This window comes from Meles meles, chromosome 17, assembly GCF_922984935.1.
Source record: "Meles meles chromosome 17, mMelMel3.1 paternal haplotype, whole genome shotgun sequence".
Taxonomy (NCBI): Eukaryota; Metazoa; Chordata; class Mammalia; order Carnivora; family Mustelidae; genus Meles; species Meles meles.
Genome location: NC_060082.1, coordinates 6,763,261 through 6,775,865, shown reverse-complemented (window position 1 = coordinate 6,775,865; position 12,605 = coordinate 6,763,261). Strand labels below are relative to the sequence as shown.

At 41.4% G+C, this 12,605-nt stretch overlaps 1 protein-coding gene across 5 annotated transcripts in view; it reads right to left on the bottom strand.

The window, feature by feature from the left end:
- Window positions 1-11,416: 11,416 nt before the first annotated feature.
- UAP1 (UDP-N-acetylglucosamine pyrophosphorylase 1) overlaps window positions 11,417-12,605 on the bottom strand; it is a 35,519-nt gene continuing 34,330 nt past the window's right edge. For all 5 annotated transcript variants that reach the window (XM_045982883.1, XM_045982884.1, XM_045982880.1 and 2 more), the window contains one exon: window positions 11,417-11,994. In XM_045982883.1, coding sequence (XP_045838839.1) covers window positions 11,902-11,994 — 93 coding nt within the window. In that variant the 3' untranslated portion in view covers window positions 11,417-11,901. The remainder of the gene's footprint in view (window positions 11,995-12,605) is intronic.

Sequence of the window (12,605 nt, the reverse complement as noted above, 5' to 3'; positions counted from 1 at the left end):
TAGCAAACTCAACACCCAAAGAACAAACAATCCAATCAAGAAATGGACAGAGGACATGAACAGACATTTCTGCAAAGAAGACATCCAGATGGCCAACAGACACATGAAAAAGTGCTCCACGTCACTCGCCATCAGGGAAATACAAATCAAAACCACAATGAGATATCACCTCACACCAGTCAGAATGGCTAAAATTAACAAGTCAGGAAATGACAGATGCTGGCGAGGATGTGGAGAAAGGGGAACCCTCCTCCACTGTTGGTGGGAATGCAAGCTGGTGCAACCACTCTGGAAAACAGCATGGAGGTTCCTCAAAATGTTGAAAATAGAACTACCCTATGACCCAGCAATTGCACTACTGGGTATTTACCCTAAAGATACAAACATAGTGATCTGAAGGGGCACGTGTACCCGAATGTTTATAGCAGCAATGTCTACAATAGCCAGACTATGGAAAGAACCTAGATGTCCATCAACAGATGAATGGATAAAGAAGAGGTGGTATATATACACAATGGAATACTATGCAGCCATCAAAAGAAATGAAATCATGCCATTTGCGATGACGTGGATGGAACTAGAGCGTATCATGCTTAGTGAAATAAGTCAATCGGAGAAAGACAACTATCATATGATCTCCCTGATATGAGGACATGGAGAAGCAACATGGGGGGGTAGGGGGATAGGAGAAGAATAAATGAAACAAGATGGGATTGGGAGGGAGACAAACCATAAATGACTCTTAATCTCACAAAACAAACTGGGGTTGCTGGGCTGGGGGGAGGTGGGATTGGGAGAGGGGGAGCGGGCTATGGACATTGGGGAGGGGAGGCGAACCATAAGAGACTATGGACTCTGAAAAACAACCTGAGGGTTTTGAAGGGTCAGGGGTGGGAGGTTGGGGCAACCTGAGGGTTTTGAAGGGTCAGGGGTGGGAGGTTGGGGGAACAGGTGGTGGGTAATGGGGAGGGCACGTTTTGCATGGAGCACTGGGTGTTGTGCAAAAAGAATGAATACTGTTACACTGAAAAAATAAATAAAATGAAAAAAAGGAATGAAAAAAAAAAAAGAACATGGACTGATTTGGGGTTGGTGTTGCATAACCTTGTTGTGATTCCCCTTATTTCACACTAACTGGAGCGTGGCCCTGGTGACCGCCATCTGGTCCTGATCTTCATCGGGTCTCTCTCTCTCTCGTGGTGCTTATGACCCTTCCTCCTTTGGGGCTGCCAGCCAAACCAATCTCAAACCAAGTTGCCTTTCACTTGAATTGCTCATTGGGAAGTTCACTGAAAGCAACTGCTCTCCCTTTGTTGGATCGGCTGTTTCCATTCCTCCTCCATCTTGATAGCAGAAGACACAGCACACAGCTATGTCATTCCTCTTCTCTTCGAAAGCTATAGCTGGTAGATATGGCATCTTTCAGAATGCTGTTGGGGTCAGGAGGAGGAGGGCCAGGAAGCAGAGCATAGTAAGTAAAAGTCCGGATTTTAGAGTCAGATTGAGTTGGGATTTTAATCCCTACCGTGCCACCTACTAAGTTATGGAGTCACAGGTAAGTTATTTAAACTTTCTCTTCGGTCAGTGGATTATTTTTTAATGTATTTTAAAACCTCAAAATACACAGGAGAATAAAATACCTACTTTTCTCCTTGATGTATAAATCCAAAGAGTGAAATGAACAAATCTTAAGGGTTCAGCTTGAATTCTTACAAATATATGCCCATCTATAACCACCACTTGTCAAAATTTCCAGCACTCAGTAGGCTCCCTTGTACTCTTAACTCAATAGATATCCCTTCCGTAGATAATACTCTTCTGACCTTTTTCATCACACTCATTTTGCTAATTCTTGATCATCATAGGTAAATGGAACATTATAGTGTGTACTCTTTGGGTCTGACTTCTCTCTTTTAATTTATGTGTAAATTTTTAAGAACCTACTTAACTATTTTCCAACATGGTGGCACCATTTTATATTGGCACCAGCAGCGTAGAAGGGTTCCACATCCTTGCCAACTGTTGGTACGGTCAGTTCTTCTCATTCTAATAGATGTGTCATGGGACCCCATTATGGTTTTCATTCCCACTTGCCTAATAACTAATGATGCTCAGCACCTTTCCATGTGCTTATTTGCTATCAATAATGTATCTTAGTGTAGTATCTGCTCAAGCTTTTTATCATTTTTAAAATTAGGCTGTTTTCTTTAGTTTTGAGAGTTCTTTATGTATTCTGGGAACAAGTTCTTGCCAGATATGTGATTTGCAAACCTTCTCTAATGATCTATGGTTTGTGTTTTCATTCTCTGCCTATCAAAGAACAGAAGTTCTTAGTTTTAATAAATTTTTATCTTTTTCTTCCATGGAGCTATGCTATAGCTAAGGAATTTTGGTCTAACCAGAGATTACAAGATTTTCTTCTGTTTTCTTCTAGAAGTTTCATAGTTTTGGGTGTTATATTTAGGTCTATAATCCATCTTGAGTTGATTTTTATATATAGGACGAAGAATAGATAAAAGCTCACCTTTTTAACTTACAGATACTAATTTTTCCAGGATGTTAAAAAAAGACTATTCTTTCTCCATTGAAATGCCTCAGCACTTCATTGGAAATCAACTGACTGACTCTATTTCTAGACTTTATTTTGTCCTAGACTATTTGTCTACCTTGTCATCATTACCATACCATCTTGATTACTGTAGCTTTACAGTAAGTCTTAGAGTCAGTTATCCGTTCTCCACCTTTGTTCTTCCTCTTCAAAGTTGTTGAGGCTTTATATTTCCATATATACTTTAAAACCTTCTTGTTCAGGGTGCCTGGGTGGCTTAGTGGGTTAAGTCTCTGCCTTCGGCTCAGGTCATGATCTCAGGGTTCTGGGATGGAGTCCTACATCAGGCTCTCTACTCAGCAGGGAGCAGCCTGCCTCTCTGCCTACTTGTGATCTCTCTCTCTGTCAAATAAATAAATGAAATCTTATAAAAAGAAAATCTTCTTGGTCATTTCTGCAAAAAAAAAAAAAAGGCTGCTGGGATGGATAATGATTGGGATTAAGTTGAATCTACGGATCAATTTACATCTGAACAACACTGAATCTTCTGCCTTCTTGCAGCCTCAGGAGAACTTGAGCCACAACCATCCAGCAAAGCCATTCCATGGATTACTAATCCCTAGAAATTGTAAGAAAATAAATGTGTAGTATGTAGCAATAAAAATAATTAATAATAATACAGACACCATTAAATTACACAGAAACAGTTTGATCCTTTCAGGTCTTGTTTTTAAGCTTTGCTAGGTCAGACAGGAATTGCATTTAGTCTAGGCGGGTCCCTTCTTGGTACTCTAATCCAACACCTGGGAATTATGAGGCTTTCCACTCCCGACACTATTCAGTCTTTTCAGACAGTTCTTTCTTCAGCCTCAAGTGTTTTCTTTTTCACCATTTATTTTCTATTTTTATATTGAAGTAGAGTTGACACACAATATCCCATTTTTAGGTGCACTATTTAGTCATTCAACAATTCAGACAGAAAAAGACAAATGTCACATGATTTTACTCATATGTGGAATCAAATAGTTTCTTTACACACATATATGCAGTTCATACTCAACTGAATATTCTAAGGGGTGCTTTTGGAGACCTCCAGCCTTTTCAAGCACCTCTCTCCTCTAGTATGATACCCTATGAATTCTAGCCACCTTGGCTTCCCCAAACTCCATCCTCTCAACTCAAGGAGACGGTCAAATATTTTCTGGTTCCTCTGTGTTGCGGTATGACCTAAAAATTCTCTATAGGAAGCAACTCACGACAACCACAGGGCTTACTTCATTTGTGCCCTGTCCTCCGGGGATCACAGACCTTCATTGGCTGATGTCAGATGTCTTCAGTACCCCTGTTTCATTTATTTTATCTGGTTTATCAGCTGTTCCAGATGGGAGCAGCAAATCTAGTCTCCGTTTATTCCATCCTTCATTAGAAATGGAAGTTCCACTAAGTTTCCCTTAAACTCCAGAGAAACAGAACCAAAAGGATGTGGGTATGTAGAAATTTACTTTAAGGAATTAACTCCTGTAATTGTGAGGACGGGTTAAGTCTAAAATCTGTAGTGTAGTCCAGCAGGCTGGAGACCCAGGGAAGAGCAAATATTGCAATTCAAGTCCAAAGGCCATCTGCTAAGACAAGAAATCCTTCTTGTCCAAGAGAAGTCAGTCTTTGTTTTACTAATGTCTTCAACTGATTGGACAAGGCCCATCTACACAGTGAAGGCTAATCTGCTTTATTCAAAACCCAACAATCTGAATGTTAAACTTACCCAAAAGACCCCCACAGAAACATCCAGAATAATGCTTGACCAAATACCAGGGCACCATGGCCCAGCCAAGTTGACACACAAAATTAACCATCACAGTAATATTCTAAACATAATTACAGAGACACCCAGGTGGTTCAAAAGGTTAAGTGTCTGCCTTTGATTCAGGTCATGATCTCAGGGTCCTGGGATTGAGCCCCACATCAGGCTCCCTGCTCAGCAGAGAGTCTGCTTCTCCCTCTGCCTCTCCTCCTAACAACCCCCCTCTCTCAAATAAATAAAATCTTGAAAAATAAATAATTACATTGATCGTTAGGAACCAAGATTTTCAGCTTAGGACAAAAAGAGTCATAATAAAACCAAAGAAGTATCTTATTTTTTAAAAATTGGAATTAACCAGTATAAACTTGCATCATGTTTTTCTTTTTCAAAACAAACAAGATGTATTTTCAAGTTCAGTCCTCTAAAAAGGCCTAAAACCTCTAGCAGTAAATATTCCTAGTGCCTAGATTATAGCATCTAAATACCATTATTATAAGGAACAAAGCTTCTTGGAGAAATGGCTTCCTTTGGCAAGCTGGACTTCTTTCCAGTGCTGGGCACCACTGAGTACCTCTCTCTTGAAGGTGCTTGCAGTCTCATTTGAAGTCTGTAGCAATTACCCACATTCAACCTGCACTAGGTTAAGTCACAGACTCTAGGAACATGGAGAAAAGAGTGTGGATACCATGGTTCCCAGAAACTGATTCCTGGCACATCCCCTGACTTCAGCCATTATTTACACTCTCATCTCAGATGACTGGATCTTTCTAGAATGAGGTCTCAGCCCTGTGGTCCTAGAGTGCAGGCTTCATCACACAGGTTTGGATTTAAAAATCTAAATTTTCATTGCAAGGATTTCCCCTAAATAAAGTGAAAAAAGTAAATGTGCCACAATAAATTAGTTAATAAATATATTTTATAAAATATCTAAACTGGTATTCAAAAAAAAATTTGTCTAGGGTAGGTCTGGAAATGTTCAAGTCGATCCTAAGACATTTTGCCACATCAGATGGCAAAGAAGCTACAAAGGAACACTAGAGTTATGTCAGAAGGACACAGAAGCCAAATCGGAGGGGTTCGCTGGCCAAAACTAATAATGTCTGTAATGGATGGAAACACATCAAACATAGCTTTGAAGAATCACTGAGTTCATAATAATATTCAGGATTAGGCAGGACTTCACTGGCCACCTTTGAAGACTGCCGGGGCAGAGCGCGTTATTCTGGAAACTGGTAAAAGGAAACATTCAAGCATTTATCCTGCTTCTGCTGCCCTAGCTAATCAAACAATTGATGGAAATGTTTCTTTATAAAGAATGCTTGCTAATAAATACAAAAGAAAGTGATAAGAAAATCTCATTTTTCAGACCCTAATGAAATAATGCATCTTGGAACCGAGCCTCAGGAGTTGCTAAGACACCAGATGAAAGGTTGGTGGGGACTTTATGATGGCTGGATCAGGTCTACATTAAGAACGCCAATCGGGGCGCCTTAGTGGCTCAGTCAGTTAAGCAACTGCCTTTGGCTCGGGTCATGATCTCAGGGTCCTGGGACCAAGCCCCATGTTGGACTCCCTGCTCAGCGGGGAGACTGCTTCCCCCTCTGCCCCTCCCCCCCCTTTCAAATAAATAAATACTTAAAAAAAAAAAAAAAAAAAAAAAAAAAACCTTCATTTCACCAAGACTTCCAGTCAGATTCAGTAGGAAATACATAGAACCATCTATAAAGTGTTTTTATGGGGAAAAAAATGAGCCTGAATCTGATCAAGCCTCAGATACAACTAGTCTTCAAGAAATATGGAAAACAGAGGAAATTGCTAACATGGAAATGAAACCCAAAATCTGTAAGACAAGACTGGAAGAATTACCAGTTTTTCGAAATAAGTAAGTACATATAGAGAGCGGGCGGACCTGCACAGGTTAAAAAACATTTAAGGGACAGAACAGTCAAGGCAACACATGGAGTTTAAAATCTGATTCAAATGGTTCAATATTAAAAAGAAATTTACGTGAACTCGGGGACATGTGAACACTTGCTGGATCTTATTCGATGACTTCTGAGTCCATTCAGGCTGCTGTAATAGAAACACCACAGACTGAGTGACTTCTAAGCAGAACTTTATTTCTCCCAGTCCTGGAGGCCGGAAGTCCGAGATCATGGCACCGGCAGATCTGGTGTCCGGTGAACGTCAGCTTCCGGGTTCACAGGTGGACGGTCGCCATCTTGTCGTGTCCGCAAATGGGGGAAGCAATAAGGGAGCTCTCTGGGGTCTCTTTTATAAAGACACTGATTCCATTTATGAGGACTCCACCTTCATGACCTCCCACAGACCCCACCTCCTAACAGCCCACTGAGGGTTAGAGTTCAACGAACGAATGGGGTAGGGTAGGGGTGGGTGACATTCAGTGCAGGGCAGGTGATGTTCAAGAATCATTGATCGTTAAGGTTTTTCAGTTGTACACACACACACACACACACGATTCTATGTTCGATGTGTACTGCAATATTACATCCAACACACAGAACTGACTACAGAGGAACTCCATGGGGGCACTGGAGGTGAGAATGAAATGAAACAGGCTTAGCCAATGTTAACCGCTAGAACGGGTCATTATGATGTTCTCTACTACTGTATATATTTTAAATTTTAAGTAAAAAAATGAAAAAGAACAGGTCTCTGGATTCAGACTTTGGGTTCGATTTCCAGCTCAGCTTTTCACTAGTTTACAGACTAGAAAATAGACGTTCACACCTCATAGGAAAGTAGTAAGGATTAAATGAGACAATGTAGATAAAGTGCTTCAAGCAGTACCTGGCCCACGGTTAAGGGCCCTAAGATACTGGCCGCAGTTATCTCTACTTGTACTCATTATGTTATGTTCATGAGATTTACTCTTTGTCGAATTACAGACCTTTTAGAAGTATATGAATTAGGAGAAATTTTAAACTTTAAAAGGAAATTTATCAAGCCTCATTTCTATGTCCTACACATCCCCTATGTTACTCTACGTTTTGCAGTGTGAAATATGTACGTTATGAGTTCCACACATCATTTTGTAGAACCAAACAAAACTTGCCCCGTCGAAGAAAATCTGAGAAGGAACACTTCCCGAGAAGAAGAATCACTGAGATGGAAACGAGAGCTCATGTGGAAACAGTGAGTCACCGAACTATAATAATAGACTTTCTGTTCTTACGTTGTCCTTCTAACTTGGTTCAGAACTTCGAAAACACTGTCTATATAAACATATTTGGTGTCACCACTGACTCACTGAACTTTTGGCAAGCCTCTTAGGCCTCTCATCTTTAAGAGAGTGTAACGTAATCCTGAATTCAAATATTCCACCAGAGAACTCCTGTTAAACCTCCTGCAGAAAGGCTTTCTCTCAAAGCGCATTACCTTGAATTCATAGTGTATTTGCTTTGTACATCCCTCCAAAGTAAGACATTATCCTCGGTCACAACTGAGGACACTCCAAGTAACAGCCAAGGTCAGAGACAACAGCATGTAAGATGACATCGTCTCCTGCTCCAGCACTGCTCTGTCTACATTCCACTGTCTGCAGGTGCATCTGTACTCCCCTCCCCTCCCCCCGACCTCACCACAGCCAATGTCACCTCCAAGTTCTCTTGCAGCTGCGCCTCACTGGTTAATGTGACTACCATGGTTTATTTATCCTTTGAGCCTTTACGAAAAATACAACTTATCATAAAATTAGTAAGAACGCATCATCCCAAAATTTATGAAATATAGAGGAAAAACCCCCCATCATGCCATCACCTTACCACATCATTTTCCTTTTTACTTCTCATTCAACCTGAAATTCCTATTCTTAAACCAAATTATTCATTAACTTTCTCTTTCCCCCTTCACCGCCCTCACTCTAGCTGTAGGAAATGCTATGAATTGGAGGGGACACAATTTAGAACGAGCCCAATTAGGGTGGTTCTTTCTGCAGTCTGAGGTCCTTACAAAATGGACTCAGCCCCAGAATGCGCGCGCCCAGGCCCCCGCCGCCTTCCCGTGTGTGCTCTTCTTCTCAAGTGAAACGCTCTTCACTCTTCGCCTCCCTTGTCTGATTTTTCAAAGCCAGAACACATCCAAACTCCTCTCCTCCTCATCCCTGACTGCTGCTTTCTAAACCAAGTCATGATTCGCACTCCTACCTGTGCTCTGGAATCATCTGGTGTTTATAAAATTAGCTCCTCCGGCTTTCACCAGACTGAAGATCACCATGTCCAGAGCTGGAGTGTTGGTTTGTTTTAACCGCTCCAAGAGATCCGGAGACTCCGAAGGGTTCAGATCCCACTGTGGCAGCAACGCCAGCCATGCTGGTCAGGTCTTGCTAGCTCTATCCTCACTGTCCCCGCCATCAGCACCACTGCCTCAGGATTTCGAGGAGAAAAGCTCACATAAGACATACCTGCTTGGTTTCCGGCTCACCCTATTCCTGGCTTCAGGAACACTGGCCTGTTTTCCTCTCATATATGTTCTCTTTTTTGTAACATCCATGAACCTTTTGGTTGGCCGTCTTAGAGCAGTGGTTCCCCAACTTTGGTGTGCATCAGAATCACCTGGAGGGTTCATGCGAACCCAAGTTTCTAGGCCTCCCTCACGAATGCGTGATGTAAGGATCCTGCAAATGTGCATTTCTAACAAGTTGCCGGTGACACTGGTGTACCCAGTCAGGGGGATACGGTCAGAAAATCACATTTGCAGGTCTGCTCGTTGACCCCACAACCTGGGCAACACCTGGCAGCTTCGGTGCTGCTAAGTAGCCCTTCCCCCACAACAACCAGACTGCCTTTAATAATCCGTATCTAAGTCACAATACACATCTGACTTCAAGGCAACCAAATCCAGTAGATCAGAGCTCAATTGTTTGAGCACTTATTATTATTTGAGCAAAACATGGCTTTTCATATTACATGTTAGAATTATTAAGGCACATTTTTTTTGTTAGAACATAAACCTCTGACCCTAACTTGAGAAAGGCATAGTAGCTCTACTCTCAAAATGACAGGGTTCTTTGTTGAGAAGTTCTGCTTTACCGAACTCCAGTTCATAATGATGGCCTTTGTTTAACTTCCCCTGAACTTGATTCCTTACATGTTAGTACTAAATCATCTTTGCCTTGTTTAAGTGGGTTCATTTTATCCCCTGAACCAGAATGCAGGTTGTGGAAGAGAGGGCTATGCGTGCCCGCAGTGCCGCACACGTGATCAGCACTCAGCCCCCATTGGCTGACTCACCCCATCACTTCCCAACATGCCTTTCCTCAACTGGGGCTCCCAAGAGGGCCATGAAGTGCAAAAGCAAGTCTCAGCCAGTAGGAAAACAGACTTCCAAGCCAACAGAATGACGTGTGTTTTAGTCACTCTCTTGGATTATGCATTTTTCCTTGCCTCGTTTTACCTGGATAACAGATCTGACCACACCATGACGAATCATCAAGAGGAAACACTGCATATAGCAAGCTGGGGTTAGCAATGAACCCACACTGTTGCCGATAACAGCCCAAACTTTAGGGGACAGTAGGACTAGAAACTGGAAAATAAAATTCTTTTTGTTCTTCTTCCTGTAAATGTCCTTAATAATTCCTTTATAGATGTCAAAACTGATCAATTTCAAGAAGCAAGAGGGAAACTCAGGTTCCTGACACATTTAAAGGGTGATTTCAACCAGACTCAAAGAGATTACTAACTCTCATATAAACTCTACCACCTGCAGCCAAAGGATTCTAATTCATATTTTTATAACTATTTTACCCAAGTCTGTACTTTCCGAATTAGAACGGTTATTTAACAAGGACTCCTGAAGGCGCATCACGCTGCCACCGCATAATTTCACAGCCACGGGCTCCCAGACTGTCCACCCTCACTGGACCCAGTGTGCCTGGGCCGCCACTCCTCTCCAGCAAAGACACAAGCCCCACCCCACGCCACCCGGCCTCCCCTTCCTGGTGTCGGCAGGAGCTTAAAGATGGGGATTGGGGAAACCGCAGAGGAAGGTCCAGAGAAAAGGAGATGAATCGTACCGTTCAGGTGCTACGACCCTGTGGTTCTGTCCTCACAATCCATTCGGAGTTTGTTCTGATGGGGAACTCAAACCTCACAAGTCTTTTTGAGAAACGGAATGGACAACAACAGCAAACTGGGCTGTTATTGAAATAAAAGAGAAAATATGCTAGACACACTACCTACACCTTAGCACAAAAAATAAATTTAGATAGGTACAAATATCATACTCTTTTTTAAAAAGTGACCCTTATAATTTATACTTTTAGAGAAGAAAACACCCACCTATAACATTCCATCTAGCGACAACTGGTCAGTGAAAGATAAAATTGACTAACTTCTTCTCTAGACATAATTTTTAGAATTTTTCATTTATCCAGATATTAAATGTTATGCTTTGGTCAACTCTTAAATGCTACATAAAATGCACTTATAAAACTCAATATCTTCATGCAAACTCTATATTTAGACAGGGAGCACCCTTACTAATGACCAACGATCTATGGCACGTATTTTAAGGAAACCCCCCCACCCCACTCTGTGTTTTCATCCTGTAGATGAACAAAGAAAACCTGAAGTGGGAGTGATTAACTTGCCTGGGGAAATGCCAGAACTTTGTTCTTCTGAATTCTTAAGTGCCACCAAATATTTGGGTAAGAGAATAAACGAATGATAAAAAACAAGGTTTCTCAACCTTAACAGTACTGACAGTGTGGGCCAGAGAATTCTTCGCTACGGGAGACTGCCCTCTGCACCACAGGATGTCTAGGATCATCCCTGGCCTCTCTCGTTACATGTTAGAACCACCATCCCACCATCTTGGTTGTGACATTGCCAAATGCCTCTTGCAGGGGCACATCATCTCTGGTTCAGAGCCACCGTTATAAAGTGATAGGAGGCTAACATCCAAATATAGGGATTCGTTCAAAACCTGTGGGGCCATCATCTCCCTGGCGCACCAATTTGGTTTCTTATACTATCTCAAAGTTTCTCCCAAGTTTCTTATTTCCTAGTGGAATAATTTCCTCAAGGTACAAATGACACTCCAGAGACAAGAAGAAACGTTTATTTTACCATCCAATTATTTTCTTAAAAAAATTTAATTTTGGATAAAATAAAACAAACTTTTAGTACCATAGAAACCTTTCGACACACACAAACAAGGACATATTATTACTATGTACAACTTCAAAAACAAATGTTTCCAGCTCTAAGTACAGTGATGTTGAACACCTTGACTATACCCAAGCTGTAGGAAATTTCCTGGATGGCCAATGTTTTCCTTGGCTTGGAAAAAAAAAATCATACAATTAAAAAATATAAATAAGACCTTCAATCAGTTGAGAATCATAAAGATGCCTTCTGAAGCTCGGTCATCTGGATCTTGGGGAGTCTGGAGTAGTTGTAAGAGTTCAACAAGCAAGGTGAAACCCTGTGGCTATTCAAACACGAGTATTCCAGGAGAGGTCCTGAGGGTCACAGTTGGTCTATCAAAAATAAAAGTTATTCTTACTGTGGTGAACTTGGTTTCTGGTTCATAAACCATTCTTCACCAGCTCGTGGACTCCATTCTCATCAATGATTAAAGGTGCATGGAATTCTTTATCTGCCACGTAGCTTTCTATTCCCTGAAAGAACAAATGAAATGAAACGAAACATAGCTAGAAAATTAGTGGGCACTAGTCCTACAAGGCTGGTCTTCGTGACCAGAATAAAGATAGAAAGCACGGATGCCAAAAAGTTGGGTGTAAATGTAGAATCTGAAAGTCAATAAGAATCTATTTCATATACTTTTTGAACTGGGCTTAATGGCCAATTTATAGAATCACAAAACAAACAACAGAGAAAGGAAAATTACTGATTACAATTTCTAAAGTTAATAAGATGTGAGTCATTCTTCCGATCACCATCACCCAATAGAGTTAACTTTCTAAGCAATGCGGCTGTCCCTGATGCTGAAAGTAAGCAATCTGACAAGGATCTCCAGAAAAAATACTACATATTAGAAGAGTAGGAATCCCTAAACCTCCCAATTTTAAAAGTAAGAGTACCAAGTATATGAACAAAATAACCCTTTGAGAGGAAAAATGACCCCGTTTTCAAAAGTCAGACAACCCACAAATACAGAGAACAATCTGATGGTGGCCGGGGAGGTGGGGGGTAAGGGAACGGGCAAAATGGGTGAAAGAACGTGGCAGGCAGAGGCTTCTGGGTATGGAATGAGTAAGTCATGGGGACA